This window comes from Ovis aries, chromosome 5 (assembly GCF_016772045.2).
Source record: "Ovis aries strain OAR_USU_Benz2616 breed Rambouillet chromosome 5, ARS-UI_Ramb_v3.0, whole genome shotgun sequence".
Classification (NCBI taxonomy): domain Eukaryota; kingdom Metazoa; phylum Chordata; class Mammalia; order Artiodactyla; family Bovidae; genus Ovis; species Ovis aries.
In genome coordinates, this window is record NC_056058.1 from 50161814 (window position 1) to 50187369 (window position 25556).

The following is a 25556-nucleotide window of genomic DNA, read 5'->3' on the forward strand; positions in this document are numbered from 1 at the left end:
TAGCTTCTGTCGATTATTTTAACCTTATCTCATTTCTTTGCCTCATTAAAATAAGACATATGACTCCCTTTTAAATATGAGGTTCTCTTGGGAGAGAAAATGTAGAACATATTTTCCCCCTTAAGTTCTAGACATCTTTTCTGTTTATACAGTGAAGTCATTAGATTGTTCTGAAGAAGTAGTTGAGTTGTAGAGCTGGTATTATTTCCTTTTATTCTTTTACTTGAACTTTAGGGTCTGTGTATTGTTGAATAATTTTTTTAATGTAGTAAATTCTCCTATAGAAATAACTTACTTTTGATCCAGTGCTTCTCAAAAAGTTTATTGCCAAATCTGCTAAACATGTTTACATTTTTTAGATTTATTCACATGGACTATTTTGTGAGTATAAGAGATGGAGTGGGTATTTAGACTTCATGAGATTAATTTAGCTGGTATTCCTCTGGATATTTTTGTTTGTTTTCAGTATGCTTAGGAGTCTTGGACTCATCTTTATTTCTTTTGCAAACTCACTTTAAAGCATTTTATTGAAGTATAGTTGATTTACAATGTTAATTTGTGCTGCATAGAAAAATTGATTCCATTCTATGGAATACACACACACACACACACACACACACACACACACACACACACACGGCTTCCCTCATAGCTCAGTTGATAAAGAATCTACCTGCAAAGGCCCCATTTAGATTCCTGGGTCAGGAAGATCCTCTGGAGAAGGGATAGGCTACCCACTCCAGAATTCTTGGACTTCCCTTATAGCTCAGCTGGTAAAGAATCTGCCCTCCATGCAGGAGACCTGGATTCAACCCCTGGGTTGGGAAGATCCCCTGGAAAAGGGAAAGGCTACCTACTCCAGTATTCTGGCCTAGAGAATTCCATGGACTGTATACTACATGGGGTCTCAAAGAGTTGGACACAACTGAGCGCCTTTCACTTTCCCTATATACATATGCTTTTTTCTCATTATGGTTTATCACAGGATATTGAATATAGTTCCTTGTGCTATACAGTAGGCCTTGTTGTTTATCCATCCATCTTTATAATAGTTTGCATCTGCTAATCCCAAACTCCCAATCCTTCCTTCCTCCACCCCTTCTCCCCCTTGGCAATAACAAGTCTTTTTTTTTTTTTTTTTAAGTTTTTTTGAGTTTTTTTCTTGACTGATTTTTAATATTTTGATTTATTTATTTGGCTGTGCCAGGTCTTAGTTGCAGTATGTGGGATCTAGTTCCCCAACCAGGGATTGAACCCAGGCCCCCCCTGCATTGGGAGGGCAGAGTCTTAGCCACTGGGCCACCAGGGAAGTCCCGACAAGTCTTTTTAAAATTGAAGTATAGTTGATTTACAACATTGTGTTGCTGCTGCTGTTGCTACTGCTGCTAAGTCACTTCAGTCGTGTCCAACTCTGTGCCACGCCATAGACGGCAGCCCATGAGGCTCCCTTGTCCCTGGGATTCTCCAGGCAAGAACACTGGAGTGGGTTGCCATTTCCTTCTCCAATGTGTGAAAGTGAAAAGTGAAAGTGAAGTCGTGAAGTCGTGTCTGACTCTTAGTGACCTCATGGGCTGTAGCCCACCAGGCTCCTCCAGCCATGGGATTTTCCAGGCAAGAGTATTAGAGTGAGGTGCCATTGCCTTCTCCAACAACATTGTGTTAGTTTCATAAAACTCATTTTTATATTAAATATTAGTACACTTAGTCACTTGGGCTTCCATCATGGCTCAGATGGTAAAGAATTTGCCCACAATGAAGGAGACCTGGGTTTGATCCCTGAGTGGGAAAGATCCTCTAGAGAAGAGAGTGGCTACACCAGTATTCTTGCCTGGAGAATTCCATGGACACAGGACCCTGGCGGGCTACAGTCCGTGGGGTCACAAAGAGCCAGCCACAACTGAATGATTAACACTTTCACTTTTTTTCATAGTCAATTCTTACATTCAGAACCACCTTGTTATTGAACCTAATAGTTACCTAATAATGTGTTATCTGAAGCAATGCCTAGGAAAGTTAAGGGAGGAAAGGAAACTTTTCTAGGGTATTGATCTCAGGAATCATCTCCATAGTCAACAGTTCAGCTCAACACTCTCACAGCACTTCTAGATATTTGGCCCAGATTACTTGCATATTTACCTTTCCTTTTAAGATATCCCTTCTCATTTCAGAACTGACCTTACTATAATTAACTTTAAATTGAGTATCTAATGTTTGAGCAAAAAGAATTTCAGCTGTAAGGAAAGGAAGTCCTGCAACAGATGCCTAAATTTGTCTTGAAGTCAAGAAAAATGTTGAGCATCATAGGATAGAATTTATGCCTATGAGATTCCAAACTGAGGAAAAAGATTTAAAGCATTTTACTTGAATGGAAACTAGTTGAATAAAAAGAATATGAGGCTTTTGCTGGGAGAGAGAGGTTGTTCCATATTTTAAAAAAGCATAGCCTGAACTAGTTAGGAGTTGGCAACAAAGATCTTAGAGAACAAAATGGAAAGGCTGGTTTTGACACTTGAGATTAAGAAGGTTATGTTGATTAGAGGTAAAGTTCTGTTGAGATGCAGCATAAGGTACAGTTAAATAAAAGAATAAAAGTAAAACCCTCACATTTCATTAAATTCCTATAGTAACCTACTAGGGTACACTTTTATATTATCTTTATGATGAAAGCGTAAAACACTTCATAATTCTTTTCAAAAATCTCTTTGATAAGTAACAAGGAAGACTATGGTATTGGCTATTCTTATCCTGAGTAATGCCCTATACAGCTCTCATCTCTTCTTCTCTGATGAAAGGCGAAACTCATATGCATTTCAGATTGAAGATAATACTGGGTATCATTTCACAGGTGTCAGATTTTCTCCAAACCACTTCGTGGGGCTGTTTTTCCACGTGGTCTTTTTTCTAAGTCTGGAGAGAAGACTGTCTTTGTTCTTCCAATATGTGTATTTCCTCTAATTAGAAAAAGACAAACTTTCCTCATTATTGGATTAATGGCTCTTCTATAGGATCTCACCTCTAAGTAACCCTCTTTGGTAATAAACACTGGAAAATAGACCTATCCAAAACTCCTAAACTGCCTCATTCACCATACATCAGTTCAACATATCTGCTAGAATACTGAATCCCATTATTTGCAAGGCTTCGGACTGCAGTTTGCTAAATAGACTCCGAGCGCCGCTGTTGGCCAATGCGCTGCAAGAACTAGCTTTCTGTGTCTACCCGGGTGATTTCCTGCGCAGTCACAGAAGAAAGTCCGAAGGAAGAGTAGCCGTTCTCAGGCTCGCTACTCCGCAAATCTGATTCCGGAATACCGATTGGGTTGTCTTCAAACTGGGAGCTTTGAGTTTTCTATGTGGTCGATGTAAATATTTTAAACGCAGTTTGCAAACCATCTCTTCACGTCGGAGGCTGCAGCATCGCAGAGAAGAATGGGAAATAGGGCGAAGCAGAGAAGCAGTGCCCGGCGGCGGCAAGTACTCTTTCCTTTCTTGCTGCCTTTGTTCTGCGGGGCGCTTTCCGAACAGATCCGCTATTCTATTCCAGAAGAAATGACCAGAGGCTCCGTGGTGGGGAATCTGGCCGAGGACCTGGGGCTGCATGTACAGGATTTATTGACCCGCAACCTCAGAGTTAGTTCTGAGAAACTATACTTTACTGTAAACACGGAGAATGGGGACTTACTTGTGAGTGACAGAATAGATCGGGAGTCACTCTGTCCCCAAAACCCTTTGTGTGTTGTACCCTTGGAAATTGTAGCAGAGAATCCTCTAAATGTTTTTCACATAAACGTGATGATAGAAGATATAAATGACAATCCACCTCGTTTTCCCCAAAATAACATCGTTTTACAAATCAACGAGTTTGCAATTCCAGGAACTCGGTTTGGTCTGGAATCAGCTGTCGATGCAGATGTAGGGTCTAACTCTCTCCAGAGTTACCAACTGAGCTATAGTGAGCATTTCTCTCTGATGGTTGAGGATAAGACTGAAAGCAAGAATGCCCCAGAATTAGTGTTGGAGAAGCCGCTGGACAGGGAGCAACAGAGTTCCCACCTCCTGGTCTTGACAGCAGTGGACGGGGGTGATCCCGTCCAAACTGGCACCACTCAAATCAGGGTCAAGGTCACTGATGCCAATGATAACCCCCCATTGTTCAGTCAGGATGTGTACAAAGTTAGCCTGCGTGAGAACTCACCCCCAGGCACTTTTGTGCTAAAGGTGAAGGCCACTGACCAGGATGAGGGCATCAATGCAGAGATCACCTACTCCTTCAAAACACTAAGAGGTATTGGAAACATGTTTGTGCTGGATCATCAAAGTGGAGAAATTAAATCCAACGGTCCTATAGACTTTGAAATCAGTAGCAGTTATACTATAAGCATAGAAGCCAAGGACGGTGGAGGCATGACTAGTGAGTGTAAAATTATATTGGACATTGTAGATGAGAACGACAATGCCCCAGAGGTGGTTTTCACTTCGGTGTCTAGTTCCATAACCGAGAATGCAGAACCCGGAACCGTGATTGCTCTGTTCAAAACACATGATAAAGATTTGGGAGAAAATGGGGAGGTCACATGTCTCATAAAAGAAAAAGTTCCTTTTCGAATTGAATCTTCCGCCAATAATTACTACAAGCTTGTGACAGATGGCGCCCTGGACCGGGAGCAGATCCCGGAGTACAATGTCACCATCGCAGCCACAGACAGGGGCAAGCCGCCCCTCTCCTCCAGCAGAAGCGTCACTCTACGAATCACCGATGTTAACGACAACGCTCCAGTTTTCCACCAGGCCGCCTACGTGGTCCACTTGGCAGAGAACAATCCACCCGGCGCTTCCATCGCGCAAGTCAGCGCCTCCGACCCTGACCTGGGACCCAATGGCCATGTCTCCTACTCCATCGTGGCCAGCGACCTGGAGCCACGCGCGCTGTCGTCCTACGTGTCCGTGAACCCGCAGAGCGGCGTGGTATTCGCGCAGCGCGCCTTCGACCACGAGCAGCTGCGCGCCTTCGAGCTGACGCTGCAGGCCCGCGACCACGGCTCGCCCGCGCTCAGCTCCAACGTGAGCCTGCGCGTGCTGGTGGGCGACCGCAACGACAACGCGCCCAGGGTGCTGTACCCGGCGCTGGGGCCCGACGGCTCGGCGCTCTTCGACACGGTGCCCCGCGCCGCGCAGCCCGGCTACCTGGTCACCAAGGTGGTGGCGGTGGACGCAGACTCTGGACACAACGCCTGGCTGTCCTACCACGTGCTGCAGGCCAGCGAGCCCGGACTGTTCAGCGTGGGGCTGCGCACGGGCGAGGTGCGCACGGCGAGGGCCTTGGGCGACAGGGACGCGGCCCGCCAGCGCCTGCTGGTCGCTGTGCGCGATGGGGGACAGCCGCCCCTCTCGGCCACCGCCACGCTGCTCCTGGTTTTCGCCGACAGCCTGCAGGAGGCGCTGCCGGACCTCAGTGACCGGCCCGCGCCGTCTGACCCCCAGGCCGAGCTGCAGTTTTACCTGGTGGTGGCCTTGGCCTTGATCTCGGTGCTCTTCCTCCTTGTGGTGATTGTGGCTGTCGTCCTGAGCTTTCGACGCTCCTCTAGCCTGGCCACCTGGGGCTGTTTTCAGCCTGATCTCTGTTCTAAGACTGGACCTGAGGTTCTCCCCAACTACAGTGAGGGGACTTTGCCCTATTCCTACAATCTGTGCGTTGCCGATTCTCAGAAAACAAGGTTCGACTTTCTCACCTTGACGCCAGAAGTGGCGTCCACACAAGATCTCTCCAATGAAGCTTCTTTGGTAGTAAGTGTCACTGAGGAGAATAACAAATTAAGCTGTAACTCTGATGCTTCTATTCAAGTGAGTTTTAATGAAGGCCTTTCATCTGCATATGGGTTTGGATTGTTTTTAAACAAATATGTAACAAAGAAAAAATCTTAAACAGATTATATCTACTATCACTCACTTTTGTTTGCCCACTCTGTCTTTTTCGTTTCTTTCTGGGTATGTCAACAACTCTTATTATTAACCCTCAAGTATTTAAAATACTTTGACAATTTCATCTGAGTTATTCTATTATCCCCACACAAAATCTCTCTTATTGTGAGATGTGGATAGTATAATGCTGCTGACATTCAAATATTTTTAATGGAAGCACGATTTTTTTTTCCTGTGGGTGTTTCTCTTTTTTAGAACATCAATATCTTAACATATAAGGCTTTTCTTTACTCTTTTAACTACAAAGTGAGAGGGGAATGCATACAAACGTTAACATTAAGGACATAATAATGACTACATAATATTTAGGTACATTTGCTAAGGATTCTTTGAGTACCACTGAACAGATAAATTTTATGTCCTACCTTTTCTCAGAGCTACCTGTTGATTTCATTGCAGTGTTGAAGATGTTATTTATGGTATACCTGCCAAATATGCTTATTCTCATAATATAAATATTTACATATGTGAAAGCACAATAGATTTTTCCCCTATATTTTGGTGGGCTTCCAAGTATATTACCAGTAAGTATCAGTAACTGGAATTTGGTGTTTCCCAGAAAAAGGTGAGTTTATAATGTTTTGGTTTCTAATTTTCCTAGACATTCTCTTTTTTAACTGAAGTATGGTTGATTTACAGTGTTGTGTTAGTTTCTTATGTACAGCAGCGATTCATATATACATATTCTTTTTCAAATTCTTTTCCAATGTGGTTTATCACAGGATATTGATCCTAAACATTCTTTTGAAATATATTAGTAGAGTCCTACCCATATCCCCAGCAAATGCTAGTTGGAATGCTTTCTTTTTTTATTTTATTGTGATTGTGCCCCTCCTACTATCTCATTGCAGCTTTTCCTTTGACTTTGGATGTGGGGTATCTTTTTTGGTGGGTTTTGCATCTTTCTGTCCATGGTTGCTTAGCCATTCATTGTGATTTTTGGCGCTCTTGAAGGAGTAGGTGAGCACATGTCTTTCTACTCTGCCATCTTGAACCAGTGTCTCTGGAATGCTATTTTGTTCTAAAAATGTGTGTCTTCTTCACTTGATTTCCTGTCAAGTGTGATTCTGATAATCTGTACAATCACATTTCTTATTTTTAGGTTGCCATATTATTGTAAAATTTTGATTTTTAATTGCTAAATGTCAACAACCTGTTAAAGTAGTTCTTCCATTTAGGCAAATTTAAGAATCTACCGAAAAATTTTGCCCCAGATTTTAGTTGACTGAGAATTTTTAAATTATTGTTATATAATTTCTCAAAACATGAAACGCCTTATGAGATTCCCATAATAGGTATGTATGTGTGTTGGGGGTGATACCAAAGCCGGTGTACTAAAATTACATGGTTAAATTTACTGTGTATAGAAACTTCATGTAAAAGCTCATCAGAAAAATCAGAATATACATACAGCTACAGAAAATAATCTCAGGAAGGTGGCTGTTTATGAGAAGTTTAGGGAAATAAAAAGAAGTTCACTGAAATTCCAAATAAGATGAATACAGTAGTTTTAGTTGGGTCCACTTTCATCCCTATTTGAAGAACAGTAGGTGGAGCTATTTAAGGTCTAGAAACAAAAATGGTTTCCCGGACTTTAAGACTGTGCAGTAATTGGTTAGGACTCTGAGTGCCGCTGTTCACCAACCAGGGAGAGAAGAGCAAAGAGAGATCCTGCCAGCCGTGCACGCGCGTGAAGCACAAAGCACAGAAAAAAATTAACCATCTCTCGGACTGTGAGGAAACTGAGCAGAAGAGCTCGGGTCCCCAAACTGCAGATTTTAAGGACGAATGAGCCGATCCGGACTTCGGTGATCAAGGGAAGAACTGGAAGTAATACTCAAGGAAAGTGACAATGATTCCTGCGCGAATGCACGGGGACTGCAAAAAGCTAGTCTTGCTGGGAGTTCTCCTGGGGGTTCTGTGGGAAACTGGAGGCACACAGATCTATTATTCAGTTCCCGAGGAGCTGGAGAGAGGCTCTGGGGTGGGGAACATCGCCAAGGATCTGGGGTTGGAGCCTCAGGAACTGGAGGAGCGCGGAGTCCGCATCGTCTCCAGAGGTAGGACACAACTTTTCGCTCTGAATCCGCGGAGCGGCACCTTGGTCACGGCGGGCAGGATAGACCGGGAGGAGCTCTGTATGGGGACCGTCAAGTGTCAACTAAATCTGGAGATTCTGATGGAGGATCAAGTGAAAATATATGGGGTAGTGGTAGAAGTGAGGGACATTAATGATAACGCCCCATATTTCCAGGAAGGTGAATTAGAAATAAAAATGAGTGAAAACGCAGCTAAAGGGATGAGGTTCCCCCTTCCCCACGCTTGGGATCCGGATATAGGGAAGAATTCACTCCAAAGATACGATCTCAGCAGTGATACTCACTTCTCCCTTGACGTGCAAAGCGGAGCAGATGGTAATAAGTACCCGGAATTGGTGCTGGAGCGCGCCCTGGACCGCGAGGAAAAAGCCATTCACCACCTGGTTCTCACGGCCTCGGATGGGGGCGATCCAGTCCGCACTAGCACTGCGCGCATCCGTGTGATGGTCCTTGATGCGAACGACAACGCACCAGCGTTTGCTCAATCCGAGTACTGTGTGAGCGTTCCGGAGAATGTGGCCGTGGGCACTAAACTGCTTCTGGTAAATGCCACCGACCCTGATGAAGGATCCAATGCGGAAGTGATGTATTCCTTCCGGTATGTGGACAACAAAGCGGCCCAACTTTTCGAGCTAGATAGTAATTTAGGGACAATTTCAACAATAGGGGAGTTGAACTACGAGGAATCAGGATTCTACGAGATGGAAGTGCAAGCAACGGATAACGCAGGATATTCTGCACGAGCCAAAGTCCTGATCACAGTTTTGGACGTGAATGACAACGCCCCTGAAGTAGTAGTCACCTCTCTCTCCAGCTCCATTCCGGAAAACTCTCCCAGAGGGACGTTAATTGCCCTTTTAAATGTAAATGATCAAGACTCTGGGGAAAACGGACGAGTAACCTGTTTCGTCCAAAGGAATCTGCCCTTTAAATTAGAAAAGTCTTATGGAAATTATTATAGTTTAATGACAGACACACTCCTAGACCGAGAACTGGTTCCTAGCTACAACATCACTGTGATGGCCACTGACCGAGGAAGCCCGCCCCTGTCCACGGAAACTCACATCACCCTGAACGTGGCAGACATAAACGACAACGCGCCTGCCTTCTCTCAAGCCTCCTACTCGGCATATATCCTAGAAAACAACCCCAGAGGAGCTTCCATCATCTCTGTGACCGCTTATGATCCCGACTATGGAGAGAATGCCCAGGTCACTTACTCCTTGATGGAGGACACCCTCCAGGGAGCTCCCCTGTCCTCCTACGTCTCCATAAACTCAGACACTGGCGTCCTGTATGCGCTCCGCTCCTTTGACTATGAACAGTTTCGAGACTTAGAGCTACAAGTGATGGCACATGACAGCGGGAACCTTCCACTCAGCAGCAACGTTTCTCTGAGCCTGTTCGTGCTGGACCAGAACGACAACTCGCCAGAGATCCTCTTCCCCGTCGTACCTACCGATGGCTCCACAGGCGTGGAGCTGGCACCCCGCTCCGCAGAGCCCGGCTACCTGGTCACCAAGGTGGTGGCAGTGGACAGAGACTCAGGACAGAACGCCTGGCTGTCCTACCGCCTGCTCAAGGCCAGCGAGCCAGGGCTCTTCTCGGTGGGGCTGCACACGGGCGAGGTGCGCACAGCACGAGCCCTGCTGGACAGAGACGCGCTCAAGCAGAGCCTGGTGGTGGCGGTCCAGGACCACGGCCAGCCACCTCTCTCGGCCACCGTCACGCTCACCGTGGCTGTGGCTGACAGCATCCCAGATGTCCTGGCTGATCTAGGCAGCTTAGAGTCTTCAGCCAGCTCCGACGACAAAGGCCTCACACTCTACCTGGTGGTGGCGGTGGCCGCGGTGTCCTGCGTCTTCCTCGCCTTTGTCATTGTGCTACTGGCGCTCAGACTGCGGCGCTGGCACATGTCGCGTCTGCTCCAGGCTTCCGGCAGCGGGTTGGCTGGCGTGCCGGCGTCTCAGTTTGTGGGCGTGGACGGGGTGCGGGCTTTCCTGCAGACCTATTCGCACGAGGTCTCGCTCACCGCGGACTCTCTGGGGAGTCACGTGATCTTCCCGCAGCCGAACTACGCGGACACGCTCATCAGCCAGGAGAGCTGTGAGAAAAGCGAGCCTCTCTTGCTCTCAGGCGATTCCGTGTTTTCTAAAGATAATCGTGCATTAATTCAGGTGAGTGCATATCAAGTATTCTCTTAGCTTTGAGCAAGATTATGGGTGATTAATATTTATTTGGAATCTATTAAACGGACCCCAAGCAATTTATATGAAGATTGCGGACACCGATGACAACCCCGGCGGTCTCCCTTCAGGCCTTCCCTCACACCTTATTTATAATAATTTAAAATATATATTTGTATATCCATATATTAAATTTTATATCTACTTTATGAAGTACTTTTTAATACTCCATATAATTTTTCTAATTTAATTTGCCAACTGTACCAATTCTTATGAGTTACCAACTCTTCCTGGTTTTCATTGCTGTTTTAATTTTTCATTGGCCATGCGACAGTTTTATGTTGAACATCCAATGACAATTTATCTGTTAAGAACACAGATTCTTCTAGAGGGGATAAATCTCATTCAATGAAAAGTCTGTAAATGATATTTTATGTGAAGTTTTATAAATAGAGAGACATCTAACTACACACAAAATTGTTTAACAATTTCATAAATTACATTTAGTCTCTTTTAAAGTGCAGTGATTCTTTCTGGTCATTAGAGATGTATACATTATACTTTCTCAGAATCCTAAGTCATTTCATAGTGATAGTGAAGTCGCTCAGTCGTGTCCGACTCTTTGCAACCCCATGGGGTGTAGCCTACCAGGCTCCTCCGTCCGTGGGATTCTCCAGGCAAGAGTACTGGAGTGGGTTGCCGTTTCCTTCTCCAGGAGATCTTTCCAACCCAGGGATCAAACCCGGGTCTCCCGAATTGCGGGCAGACACCTTACCATCTGAGCCACAGGGGAAGATTTGAAATTATTCACAAAATCCCAAATATCATGAGTTTATTCTTGTGCAAGCAGAGACATTACTTTGCCGACTAAGGTCCGTCTAGTCAAGGCTATGGTTTTTCCTGTGGTCATGTATGGATGTGAGAGTTGGACTGTGAAGAAGGCTGACCGCCAAAGAATTGATGCTTTTGAACTGTGGTGTTGGAGAAGACTCTTGAGAGTCCCTTGGACTGCAAGGAGATCCAACCAGTCCATTCTGAAGGAGATCAGCCCTGGGATTTCTTTTGGAAGGAATGATGCTAAAGCTGAAACTCCAGTACTTTGGCCACCTCATGCGAAGAGTTGCCTCACTGGAAAAGACTCTGATGCTGGGAGGGATTGGGGGCAGGAGGAGAAGGGGACGACCGAGGATGAGATGGCTGGATGGCATCACTGACTCGATAGACGTGAGTCTGAGTGAACTCTGGGAGATGGTGATGAACAGGGAGGCCTGGCGTGCTGCGATTCATGGGTCGCAGAGTTGGACACGACTGAGCGACTGAACTGAACTGATTCTTATGCATTTAAAACTTTCTCACTGAAATATACACAGTGTAAGTGTTGTCATGAGGAAAAACTGAAGAGATTATTTTTTTAATCCCTATTATAAATTTCAGGAATACAAGTCTATATGTATTCCCAGGTTAGATATCTCTTTTGCCCATTTTATCTACATGGATGATCTTAATGATGTTTCTGTGAAATAGTCAGAGTAGACAAATTGTGTTTTGAGCACATATTTGATATCGTGGTAAATTTATAGTAATTCTCTCTTCATGTGTAAAATTTCCCATTATTCTCACATACATGGAGAATTTTCTTGAAAATGTACAAATTCTGTTTTCTTATATCCTTATGCTTATTGTAGAATGTCGAACAAAAATCAAATGCTATATTAGTCTTGGGAAAGCATTGCTGGAACCTATGAGAAGCCTGATTTCTTTTGGTGAATTCTTATAAAAGGATAGGAAAGTATAGCATCCTAATTATTTTCTCCTGACTTGTTGCCTTTCTATTTTCAAAAATACAATAGTTCATTAAAACCTAGACTTATAAAAGAGATTGAAAACCATTTGGGGAATGAACAATAATCAAACTGCCCTAAAATGAGACAGTTGCTGCTACTGAAATTTACATGTCACTTTATGGTTCTTAACCAAGACAATAAAAGGAAGCATAGAATGGGTCTACCTGTCAATTTTTTTAAATGAAGTTTTTGAGCTTATTGAAAACAGAAGTTTGTATTGACATTAAGTTCCAGATGGAATTTTTGAAAATAATTTTTTAAAGTATTTATTTACTTATTTGCCTGTGTCAGGTCTTTTTGTGGCATACAGAACCTTCAATTTTCTTTGCAGCATTTGGGATCTTTAGTTGCAGCATGCAGGATCTTTTGGTGGCGTCGTGGCATCGGAACTCTTAATTGCTTCATGTGGGATCTAGTTCCCTGACCAGGATTTGAACCTGGGCCCCCTGCATTGAGTGCACATAATCCCAGCAACTGGAGCACCAGGGAAGCCCCCCAAATGGAATTTAGTAAGAAGACCTTTCTAAATAATATCAGGGAAAACAGAGAGAAGCATAACTTCTATTGTTTTGTAAAAGCTATCATAATGTTTATCAGGTGGTCAGTTTCATGTATCCATTGATTCAATGAAAGATGTAATATGCAATAGAAATTATTTGGAAAGCTGAACTAGTCCAATTATGTTTATTTCTATTCACATAACCTCATTTAGGGAGAAACCATTAAGAGCTAGGGTAATGATTAGTGATGACCCTTAGGCTGTATCTCAAGTATCAGTGATCTCAATTATGCTTCCAGTATAAGCTAAATTGGCTTCATTAAATTCACTTGTTGAGTGAATGAATGGACAAATTTATGTGCTCTGGATATTACCTAATATCGGTACTCTAAGATGTAATATGATAGAGAAACAGCAGCTGTTTAATGAAGTAACTCCTGTGTGATCTTTAACATTATTTAATTGCTTACAGGTTCAGCAAAATAAGAATTGTAATATGTAATCTGAAAGACTGTAGTGAAGACTAGTGATAACATATAATATAAACCATCTGGTTCATAATATGTACTTAATTAACAGGAAATGCTCCCCTTTCTTTAAAACATTGTCAGTAGAAAAAGAAGTTGTGCTTTCATTATCACAACACTTAATGTTCTGTTGGGAAAAGTAATAACTTGTGTGCGTCTCCAGATAATACAATGGGATGACCCGTGAGTGGAAGTAAAACTTTTCTAAGAAGTTTATGAAAGCTGCTGTAAAAATCTTAAGCGCTTAGGCACATTCTTGATTGAGAAGACCCTGTTTAAAGTTGTAAAAGATAGAGGGAGGATTGTTTTCGATGAGACAATTTTATGAGTGTGAAGTTTGCTCTGTCTGAACCATGGTTTTACTTAAACAAGGATCTTATCTAAGGACCATTTACTCCAGTAGAATTGTGAGGATGGTTTAAGTGGAAAATGGATCACTGAAACCTAAGAGCTGGAGTTATTTGGTTTTGGCCACCTGAGGATTTAAGTTACTAGCTGCACAAAATATCAATCTTAGCTTTAGGTTATTTGTTGATAATTTTGGATTGATAGATAATTGGGATATTTGTTGATTGGTTTTTTAGAGTAATTAGGCAGTAGGTTTGGATGTTTATGTTTCTTCTGGTTTCAGTAATGAAATTATGTAAAGAACTTTTATCTTCCTCTGTGTTATATGAAAGGTGGATATGCATTCATTTAATCTATTAAGTTAATCAAAGTATTCAACTACCACTTTAAAGTTGTAGTTCCACTATTTTATAGCACCTAAAATTGGACTAATCTGTCAGCAGACATTCTTCCTTGACTTCCACTCTATGAGAGATATTATCTTCCTTGAAGCAGCAGTGGCCTAGGGTCCTTGCTGAATCTGTACAACTTGTTGAGACTACTCAACTCGTAGGTTATTTTAAATGGCACTAAAAGACTAATGATAAATGAGTAGATTGTAATACAGTTTCCTCAGTTACATTTACAAAGTATAACTGTGATCATAAATTGATTAGTTTTGGTGAAAAATCTGCTTTTTCCTCATGCAAGATATCAAGTTCAAAAAAGTAAATGCCTTCATGTTAAATATGTGCCACTCTTCATATTTCAATTATGTATCCCAATAAAGCTATTTTTAAAAAATTTTAAGCAGTCACATAATTGTGAAAGGATGTTGATCAAACTAATGACTGTATAGTTTAGGAAAGAGACAGATTTACATCCTAATATTACACTTAGAGTTTTTACACTCACTTTTAGGAAGCCATACCTAATGAAAATTTATCAATAATAGAGCACACTCTTCAGGACACATTTAAAATCACTGATAGGAAAAAATAGCCAATGGCAAAGATAACTGAAAAAAATCTTTGAGAGAGGATAAGATTTCTGGAGACTAAATTAGAAGATCTCTGGCTCAGGAAAATGTGATGAAATTGCCATCAGATGGACCATAGAGCAGGTAAAATAATTTCAGCTCAGTTCAGTCGCTCAGTCATGTCCGACTCTCTGTGACTCCATGAATTGCAGCATGCCAGGCCTCCCTGTCCATCACTAACTTCCAGAGTTCATTCAAACTCACATCCATTGAGTCAGTGATGCCATCCAGCCATCTCATCCTCTGTCATCCCCTTCTCCTCCTGCCCCCAATCCCTCCCAGCATCAGAGTCTTTTCCAATGAGTCAACTCTTTGCATGAGGTGGCCAAAGTACTGGAGTTTCAGCTTTAGCATCATTCCTTCCAAAGAACACCCAGGACTGATCTCCTTTAGAATGAACTGGTTGGATCTCCCTGCAGTCCAAGGGACTCTAAAGCATCTTTTCCAACACCACAGTTCAAAAGCATCAATTCTTTGGCACTCAGCTTTCTTCACAGTCCAACTCTCACATCCATACGTGACTACTGGAAAAACCATAGCCTTGACTAGATGGACCTTTGTTGGCAAAGTTAAGTCTCTGCTTTTCAATATGCCATCTAGGTTGCTCAGAACTTTCCTTTCAAGGAGTAAGCGTCTTTTAATTTCCTGGCTGCAGTCACCATCTGCAGTGATTTTGGAGCCCCCCAAAATAAAGTCTGACACTGTTTCCACTGTTTCCCATCTATTTCCCATGAAGTGATGGGAAGATGCCATGATCTTCGTTTTCTGAATGTTGAGCTATAAGCCAACTTTTTCACTCTCCTCTTTCACTTTCATCAAGAGGCTTTTTAGTTCCTCTTCACTTTCTGCCATAAGGGTGGTGTCATCTGCATATCTGAGGTTATTGATATTTCTCCCGGCAATCTTGATTGCAGCTTGTGCTTCTTCCAGCCCAGTGTTTCTCATGATGTACTCTGCATATAAGTTAAATAAGCAGGGTGACAATATACAGCCTTGACATACTGCTTTTCCTATTTGGAACCAGTCTGTTGTTTATATGTAAAAAGAAATCAGTGTTTCCACAGTTTCTCCAAGAGAAGCCATGAAAAGATCTAATATGTTTAATAATCATTGAGAACAAGTGTAATTTCTTAATTCATCTTTAGTTCTCTGAAAAATTTCACACAGTAGTTTGTATACCTTCTAAATAATAAAAGGCTTGAATTCGGTGGTTAGAAAGTAGTATCCTGGGGGAAAATCATAATGCAAAACCCATTTTACTTGTGCTTTCCTTCTATATCAAACTCCCAAAAAGAGCCAACTCTCTGATCTATCTATATAAATCTAAGGAATTGGAGATTAATTAAAATTTTAAAATAGATGCCACAATCCATAAGATTTCTATATTATGAAACTTCCTAGAAGCTTTCTATATGTTTACAACTGAAGATCCAGCCAGTAGTTCATCCTGAGACTGTGTATATGAAAAAAGTAAAGTCTTTTCCCCCACCAAAGAATAAAAAGAGAAAAAACATTAAAAATAAATAAAAAGCAAGACTCAACCTAATAATATTTTTAAATGACAAGAAGAAATAAAAAGAAGTAATCACTTTGACTGCATATGCTGGAGTCATCGAGAATATAAATCTCCAAGAATATTTAATTGCCCAAGTAAGACTGTACTACTTCCTTTCAGCTTGCAGATTCCAGTGAGAAACAGCTTTTTCTCTTTGCTCTCAACTCTTCAGAACCTCAGCTTCTGATTTCTTCAGTTTGCAGTTCTAGAGTAGAGACCCAGAGTACTGCTATCAGCCCACGTGGAAACAGATGAACAGGAGATCCCATTATGTTTCTTCTGGGTGGGTATCCTAATCAGACCTTGCAAAAAATCTGGGGCTGGTTGTCCAGAAATTAATGGGCTCAAAAGTTTCAGGTTAATGTGGAAAAACAATACCTCACTTGATATGAAGCAAGTGGGGATGGACCTGGAGCTGATATGCCCACACACTACATTTTGTATCATACATTATAAATGGTAGTTGAAAATTCTTTTAATGTTTTTCACATTAATATATTCAAAATATAAATGATAATACTCCCCAGTTCAGCAGGAATGCTGTTGAGTTAAATATGTTAGTTGACTCAGCCTGGAGCAGGATTTGCAATAGTACCTGCAAAAGATCCTAATGTTGAAAGCAATTCCTTTGCAAAATTATCACCCTAGCGGCAACTGTGTATTTGTCCTCAAAGTGAGAGACCAACAGAGGAAAGGAGCAGACTGAACTTGTTAGAGAAATCACTAGCCTGAGAAAAGCAGAGGTCGAATCTCTTAGTCCTGGCAACATTAGATAGCAAGGAGCACCAGAAGCAGAACTGCTCAGATCCCAACACTGGTGGTCAACACCAGCTACAACCTCCGATTTCAGCCAGAATGTATACAGAGTCAGCCTTCAAGAAGACATGCCACTGGGCATCTCCGTGCTGAGACTGAGGGCTGCTGACCTGGACAAGGGCATCAAAGTGGAAATCAGGAATGCCTGTGGAGCCCAGCATACCCATATCCAGTTTGGCCTTCATCATGGTAGAGGAGAAATGAAAACTTCAAGTAAATTGAAATATGAAGAGATTAGGAGCCTGGTAGGCTGCAGTCTACGGGGTCGCACAGAGTCGGACACGACTGAAACGACTTAGCAGCAGCAGCAGCAGCAGCAAAGAGTGTTCCATGGTTTGAAAGGAAGGAATGAGGGTGTGTGTGTGAGGGCAGGGAGGGTGGATTGATTTCCCAGCATTGTTGAAATCAAAATTCTAGATGATGACAACGAAGTACTGGAGATTTTTTTTGCCATACCTGATGGCTTGTGGGATCTTAGTTCCCCAATCAGGCATTGAACCCTGGACCTCATTAGTGAAAGCTCAGCATCCTAACCACTGGACCACCAAGGAATTCCCCCAGAGATAGTTTTTACTTCTATTCTTGTAATTCCTGAAAATTCTGCCCCTCAGATAGTAACTGCTCTGTTTTAAAGCACAGAATCCAGATTCAGAAGAAAACAGGGAGGTCACGTGTCTGGTACAGGAAAATGCACTTGTAGAATTGAAACTTCCACCAGTAATTGCTACAAGCTTGTCGTGGATGGGCCCCTAGAGTGGGAGCAAACCCTGGAGTACAATGTCACCATCACAGCTGCTGACCGAAGTAAGCCACCACTCCCCTCCAGAAGAAGCATCTGGCAGCCCAGTGGCTGGTGGTGTTGACAACAATGAGCTAGTTTTCCCTCAGGCCTCCCACATGGTCCACGTGGATGCAGACAACCCTCCTGGCACCTCCACCGCCCAAGTCTGCATCTCACATCCCAATCTGGGACCCAACAGCCATATCTCCTACTCCACTGTGACAGATTCAAATACTTCAAGCGAATTTGAGCTAATGCAGAATGCCAAATCGAGACTGTTCCTTGTGACCAGGGAATTATACAAATGGATCCAAATAATGGTAGCATACCATGTTACCAAACTTGCAGATTATAAACAATTCAAGAATTATATAATAACATTTGCAAGTAAAACTCCCTATTATATTAATACTACAAGTTTTTTGGAAGCTTGCAGTCTGAAATAGAACAACCACAACCACACACATGAAAATAGTTACCTTTGGAAAGTGAAAATAGGAAAAATGGATAATATGGAAGCTCTGAAAAAAGTGAAAGGAGGATTACTGGTAAGTAAGGAGAAAGAGAATATTAGGAAGAAGATGCATTGGAATGTGTCTGATTTTTAGTCATGGTAGGGTTCCTTGTTGGTGTGGATTCTGTTGTCCAAGATATGTTAATTTTATTATAAATTCTGCTTAGCTGTTGATTACTAAAAGGAATTCAACAAGTCAGATAATTTGGCATCTTCAAACTGGATTCTGATGCTTACCTGAAAAATTTGCTAAAGCTTGAAAACCAAGAAAAGGCAAGCATTTCAACAATATGTCTCACTTTATATACTGGATTTGCCTTATTTAACATTGTTCTGGCAGTATGTTAGAGAAGGCAGTGAATATTCCTGGTGAACAAAGGGCACATATTTGATACCTACTGACTCTTCTATCTACCTTATTTAAAGTAGATTTTTGCATATGTGGTACGAGGCAGTGATTCAGTGAGGTAGGGTTCAAGGTTCTTTTTTCCCATACGGATGCCCGGCTTTTCCAGCATCACTTGTCAAAAAGATTTCCCTTTTCCTGTTGAATTGCTTTGGTTGAAAATTGTTTGATCAATATATGTGGGTCTGTTTCTAGATTCTCCATCATATATCATTGATCTGTCTATGCCTTTGCCAATACCACTCTGGCTTGATTATTCTAGCTTTGTAAGTCTTGATGTCAGGTAAGTAAGTCTTCCAAGTTTTTCCTCCTTTTTCAGTGCCGTTTTGACTATTCTTAGCCCTTTGCCTGTCCACATAAATTAAAATTGTCTTGTCATTTTCCATAGGGGAAAAGCCTTCAGGGATTTTAAAGGGGATTGATTGCCTTGAATCTATAAATCTACTGGTGGAGGGGTTATCTTAACAATGTTGAGACTTGCAATCCAGGTGGATAGTATATATCTCATATTTGTTTATTTAGATCTTAAGTTCTATCAACAATGTTTTAGGTCTTGTATATCTTTATGCATTTGATGGTTTGGGATATTATTGTAAAATGTATTTCTTATTTCATTTTCTGATTGTTCGTTGCTCGTTTATAGAAAAACTATTGATTTTGTATATTGCACATGCTTTTGAAAAGCATGAGGTGTGAGATGCGCTATTCTCATATCGTGTGAGAATATAATGTAAGAGAATATAGTATTAGCTTTAACCACCTCTGCATAAGTTCAGCCTTCCTCTTCTCTGCAGAAATAGGTTGGAAGAGTCCACCCCAAACTAAAGAAAATACTGGTGTCTGCCCTTAGTCTAGTAGTGGATTGATCATTCATTCATTTCTGTAACAAATATTTATTAACTGCCTACTATATGCAAGGCACTGTCCTAGGTGCCAGGGATGCAGCAATAACAAGGCCACTATGATTTCTGCATTAATGGGCCCCCATTCTAAGATACAAACTTTTACAGGTCTGATATATGCCACCAAGGAGAAAAGCAGGGTGCGAAGAGAGCTTGTAATAGAGAAGGCTATTCTGGTTTGAAGGGTCAGTAAGTCTTCTATCAGGAAATAATTCTTAGCATGCTGTCTGAAGGATGAATATAAATTAGCTAGGTAGCAAGGAGATTAAAGAAGAAATTGTCAGCCAGAGGGAATAGTAAAGGACTTAAAAAAAGAAAAAAGGTAAGCAATTATAAAGAGCTACAGAGGCTAGAAATGGAAAATAAGTGAAATACTTTTTAAGTAATCTTGTACTTAGGAGCTATTGAAAGATTTTATAAAAGGCAGAGACACGCTATGGTTTCAGTTTTTAAAAGATTACTCTGATTGCTGTGTGGTGAATTGATTTATGAGGGTTATAAATGGAAGTAGGGAGAACAGATGATAGACCATTCCTGGTAAGAAATGATGCTGGACTGCATTCAAGAGAAGGTTGTAGACATAAATTGGGTAGATTGGAGATGTATTTAGGAAACATATTCAACAAGACCATAATGGAGTGGGTGGGATGTAAACTCCTTAAGGGCAAGGGACTGTTTTGCTTATTGTTACAGTCTTAATTGAACTAATCTCGTTACCTGGCACGTGATAGATTCTCAATGAAATACTGTTGACTGAATAAATACAAAGGATGAAAAGGAGGACATGAGAGTCATTTCCAGGTTTCTGAATTAAGGAACTGGATGCACAAAGGTACCATTTAGTGATATGTGGAAGGCTAGAGAAGGGTAGATTTCAGAGAAATCGAGAATTGAGTTGTAAGCATGTTAGGTTTAAGAGTCTGAGAAACATCCAAGTGCCAATATTGAGTGTGGTTGGACATACGGTCACCATTTTTAAAAATGACTTTATTGAGGTATTATTGAGATATTAAAAGTTGTACTTACTTAATATATACAACTTGGTGAGCTTAGAGATAAGTATACTCTAGTGAAACCATCACCACAACCAATGCCACAAATTTCTATCACCTCCAGAAATTTCCTCCCACCCTCTCTATTTCCCCTGGAGAGGGAAATAGCTACCCACTCCAGTATTCTTGCTTGGAGAATTCCATGGACAGAGGAGCCTAGCGGGCTACATCCATGCGGTTACAAAGAGTTGGACGCTACTCTTAGAGGGACTAACACTTTCTCTTTTTTGTGTATGTGTATGGTAAAAACATAACAAAGTGATTGCTGCTGCTAAGTCACATCAGTTGTGTCTGACTCTGTGCGACCCCATAGATGGCAGCCCACCAGACTCCCATCCCTGGGATTCTCCAGGCAAGAGTACTGGAGTGGGTTGCCATTTCCTTCTCCATGTATGAAAGTGAAAAGTAAAAGTGAAGTCGCTCAGTCGTGTTGGACTCCTAGTGACCCCATGGACTGTAGCCTAATCAGGCTTCTTCGTCCATGGGATTTCCCAAGCAAGAGTACTGGAGTAGGTTGCCATTACCTTGTCCGAACAAAGTGATTATGTGTTCTTAAAATCTTTTTATGAAAGGTTTCCACTTGCTATAGGAAAAAATACCCAATGTATGACTGCGTGCTATTGCATGAGCTGACTCCTGCCTACCTCTTGAACTTTTTCAAGGCACTCTTCCCCTCATGCTCTACACTATGTTCCTTTTCCAGTTCAGTGCAGGAATGATGCATTTTTTTTTTTCTTTGCCTGAAACACATTTTCTCCCCCATTATTCCTCTCTTCACTAACAGAAATCAGAAATCTTACTATGCAGATATGCAGAAATCTTACTATGCAGATATGCAGAAATCTTACTCTCTTTTTTTTGAGAACCAATACTGTTTTTTTTTTAATTAAACTTTTTATTTTGAATTGGAGTATAGCTGATTAACAATGTTGTGACAGTTTCAGGTGGACAGCAAAGGGACTCAGCCATCCATATACATGTATCCGTTCTCCCCAAACTCCCTTCCCATCCAGGCTGCCACATAACATTGAGCAGAGTTCCATGTGCTCTGTTTTATTATTTTGATTTTTGAACCATGTAAATGTGTTTCCTATCATAAAATAAAGAAAATTACTAAGATTGAGGTAGATTGCAGATTTACAAGGACTTGAAAAGATGTCCCTGAGATATTTTTAAGTGGGAAAAGCAAGTTGCAGAACAGTGTATGTATTGTAAAGTGATCCCTGTCGTGGAAACAAACATATACAGAGAAATGTTTGAAAGTAAAACATAATCAGGTATTAACAATAGTAACCTCTCGGGGGTGAGTCTGGAGGTAAGGTGAGGGTGGTGAGGGGAATCTGATGTTTTATTTTCTTAAATCTCCTTTTAAATCAAAGTAGTATTTATATACAGTGAAATGCAAGGATTGTATTTTCGCGTTTTGGCACTTGTATACACCCATATAATCTACCTACATGAAAATATGAGAAATTTCTATACGCTCAAGGGCAAAAGAAGTTCTATGACCATTAATAATGTTGATTTCTGGGAATTCCCTAGCAGTCCAGAGGTTAGGGCCCCAGGCTTCCACTTCAAGGGGTGAGGGTTCGATCCCTGACTGAGGAATTAATCCCATAAGCCTCACGGCGCTGTCCAAAAAAATCACTGTTGGTCTCAACTTGATGCTTAAACACTGTTATTTCACATAAGAAATATTTATTTAGATCAGGGGTCCTCAAGCCCCGCGCTGTGGACTGGGAGTGGTCTGTGGCCTGTTAGGAACTGGATTGCAGAGCAAGAGGTGAGCTGCTGGCAAGCAAGTAAAGCTTCATCTGCCACTCCCCATGGCTCACATTACTGCCTGAACCATCTTATTTCAACTGCTGACCACTGAAGGGCCATTGCCAACCATTGGTCAGGACAATAACTCACTTTTTGCACTTGCCACAGGATCTCCCTCCGAGGGGAACACATTAAATGTTCCCCTTTAATGTGTTAAACACACATTTACACACAGGGTCCTTTAATGACCCTGGGACTGACAGTTAAGTCCCCAGTGGTTTGGGTTTGCATATGCCACGGGGTATGTGAGCAATAGAATAAGAAAGAAACTTATAGATTTCATCTGTCTTCTATCTGGCCCCACCTCAGACTATTAAGGTAATTAATCAGAGATACTTCCTGGAGAAAAGCACTGCTGTGTTAACCTGTGGTCTTGTTATTCCTCCTCTTCAGTACTCAGCACAGCTGGGGATGCTGAGAGAGGACAAGCCAAGACCAAAAACTCAGGCAGGGCTAGTATTATCTCAGTGTTGTTACTGCTTGTATTTTGCTCAAAGGTCATGATATTTTCTGTACCGTGCCTATTAAACAGAAGGCAATGGCAACCCACTCCAGTACTCTAGCCTGGAAAATCCCAAGGACGGAGGAGCCTGGTAGGCTGCAGTCCATGGAGTCGCTAGGAGTCGGACAAACGACTGAGTGACTTCACTTTCACTTTTCACTTTCATGCATTGGAGAAGGAAATGGCAACCCGCTCCAGTGTTCTCGCCTGGAGAATCCCAGGGACGGGGGAGCCTGGTGGGGTGCCATCTGTGGGGTCGCACAGAATCAGACACGACTGAAGTGACTTAGCAGCAGCAGCGGCAGCCTATTAAACATCTTACATTTATCCCTAGGCGGAGCAGAGGGAATCTGTTCACAGACTGGGCAACAGCGGTGGCCTCGCTATGAAATGTGTCTTATTGCTGGCTGTGCAGGGAGATGCCTCTATTGATGTAGAGTAGAAAGTAGAAGTACTGGCTAAACATACATGCCTTAAATAATACTAGACATGCAATAACTCTCCTGTCTGAGGAGACGCACCAATGACACAAGTGGTCCTTCAAAACAGGATGGCTCTGGACATGCTAACAGCAGCACAAGGTGGGACCTGTGCTTTCATTCAAACTCAGTGTTGTGTATATGCCTGGTGACTCCCACAGTATTTCCTCTGCTATGAAAGCTTTAGACCAGAACAACACGACCATAGATTCCTTCTCCATCGACCTGGTAAGCACTTGGCTCTAGAATTTGCCCCTATCCTGGCGAATGACTATTTTTGCCATACTAGGTATCTCACTCTTGATAGTGTTTAGCTGCAGTATTGCGTTTGTGGTATGTGGTTGCAGTGCACTTCCGCGTACCTGATCCCAGGAATATCCTGGAAGAGAGGGTGGACCAAGTTGTAAGGGTCATGTCGAGTATGTAGGGGCGGAGTATATGATCAGGGCACTCAGGACGGCTGTTTTCTTGCTCAGTCCATCTGCTGTTTTACCAGTCCGGGCATCGCTTACCCCCTACTCACGTGTATCCACTCGTCTTAATCATAGGGTTTAATCAGTAGCTAAGTGCTTGCCCCCTGCCCCATTAGCTGGTTTCCCTGGTAACTGATAAGCCAACCTGACGTCATTTCCCCCCTATAAATGGTAGCCTCCATTTCCTGTGAGTAGCGACGTTGTTCCGAGAAGGCAATGGCACCCCACTCCAGTACTCTTGCCTGAAAAAATCCCATGGACGGAGGAGTCTGGTAGGCTGCAGTCCATGGGGTCGCTAACAGTCGGACACGACTGAAGCGACTTAGCAGCAGCAGCAGCAGCGAAGTTGTTGCCAAGTCCTGACTGCTGTGTGCTGTTCACAGTGGGGTGTTGCTCCACGACCTTCTGACTTCTAAAATTCCCTGTCCAACAAATTGTTGATGTCTCTGTCACGGTCTCCGGACTTTCTTCACTTTCGCAGCTGGGCAACTGCAGAGCTAATAGGCCTGCGGGCTGCAGCCTAACATGGTAAAGGGAAACTTAATTAGTTTCTTAAGTATCCTTTCAGCGTTTCTTTATACAAATATGGGTGAATTATGGATATGTGTTTTTATTTCCCCACTTTTCTTACAAAAGAGATAACATACTGTACACTGTTTTACATCTTGCTTTCTTCACTCCTCAAAATGTATCCTTGAAAAATATTTTCATATTAATACACTAAAAAGTTTTTTTTTTAAACACCTGCTTAGTGTTCTGTTGTGCTGTTAATCAGTCTCCTGGTTAATAAATTGATACATGGATTGTTCCAGTCTTCAAACATTACAAACAGCTGAGTTGAATAGCCTTGTACCTACATTATTTTGTATGTTACAGTAAATTTGTGGGATAACTTTTCAGAAGTGGAATTGCTGTGTCAAAGGAAAAAAATAGGCTTGTAATAGGTACCTTCACAGCAAGTGTTTTTAAACTTTTTATTTAGAAATATTTCAAATTTACCAAAGGGTTGCAAGAATTGTACAAAAAGTTGTATACGATTTACCTACTTCCTGGTTTTAAATGTTTATTTGTTTGGCTTTGTTGTAGGACGTGGGAGCTTTAATCTTCATTGGGGTGTGTGGGATCTCTAGCTGTGGCATGCAGGATCTAGTTCCCTGACCAGGGATAGAACCTGGGCCTCCTGCATTGGTAGCGTGGAGTCTTAGCCCTGGACAATTAGGGAAGCCCCTACCCACTTGTTAATATTTTGTCTTTTGCTACATTTCCTGTATCATTTCTCTCTTTGTCATTCATATGTGTGTGTACACATGTGTGTATACCTATTTATGTCTGTACACGTTACTATTTTTATGAGTCATTTGAGAATAACTTGTAGATATGTCTCATTATTTCTGAGCACTTCATTATGTGTTTTCTAACAAGACATTCTTTAGATAACTGAATATCAATAACGAAAATCAGAATGTTTAACATTGATACAATATGATTGTCTGTACTTTGTATATTCAAATTTTACCCATACTTTACAGTAATTCTTTCAAGTCCAGGTGCACACATTGCATTTAGTTGTCATGTCTCTCTAGTTTACCTTAATCTGAAACAGTTCTTCAGCCTTGCTTTGTCTTGCACTGATATTTTCAAAAAACAACAAGTCATGGATTCATAGGATGCCCTTAATTTTGGTTTGTTTTATGCTTCCTTGTGATTGTATCTAAAGTAGGCCTTTTTGGGTAGTGTATTAGTTGTCCATTGC

The 25556-nt window shown here is 41.9% G+C and overlaps 1 protein-coding gene and 1 long non-coding RNA gene across 21 annotated transcripts in view; one reads left to right on the forward strand and one right to left on the reverse strand.

Annotated features, from left to right (window-relative positions):
* The window catches only part of LOC101105495 (protocadherin gamma-C4), a 171618-nt gene that overhangs the window by 81391 nt on the left and 64671 nt on the right, over positions 1 to 25556 (forward strand). The window contains exon 1 of one of the 20 annotated variants that reach the window (XM_027970338.2): positions 3236 to 5840. The exons of 16 other annotated variants lie outside the window; for them this stretch is intronic. In XM_027970338.2, coding sequence (XP_027826139.1) covers positions 3429 to 5840 — 2412 coding nt within the window. In that variant the 5' untranslated portion in view covers positions 3236 to 3428. Of the gene's footprint in view, positions 1 to 3235; positions 5841 to 7695; positions 10255 to 23973; positions 24332 to 25556 lie in introns of those variants that run through there. 3 more of the 20 variants (XM_027970339.2, XM_015096096.3, XM_042250592.2) reach the window with 3 other exon arrangements.
* Positions 5967 to 8660, reverse strand: LOC121819649 (uncharacterized). The gene is made up of 2 exons (XR_006059969.2): positions 8362 to 8660; positions 5967 to 8114 (listed from the first exon to the last, which is right to left on the reverse strand). It is a non-coding gene; the product is annotated as an uncharacterized LOC121819649 (long non-coding RNA).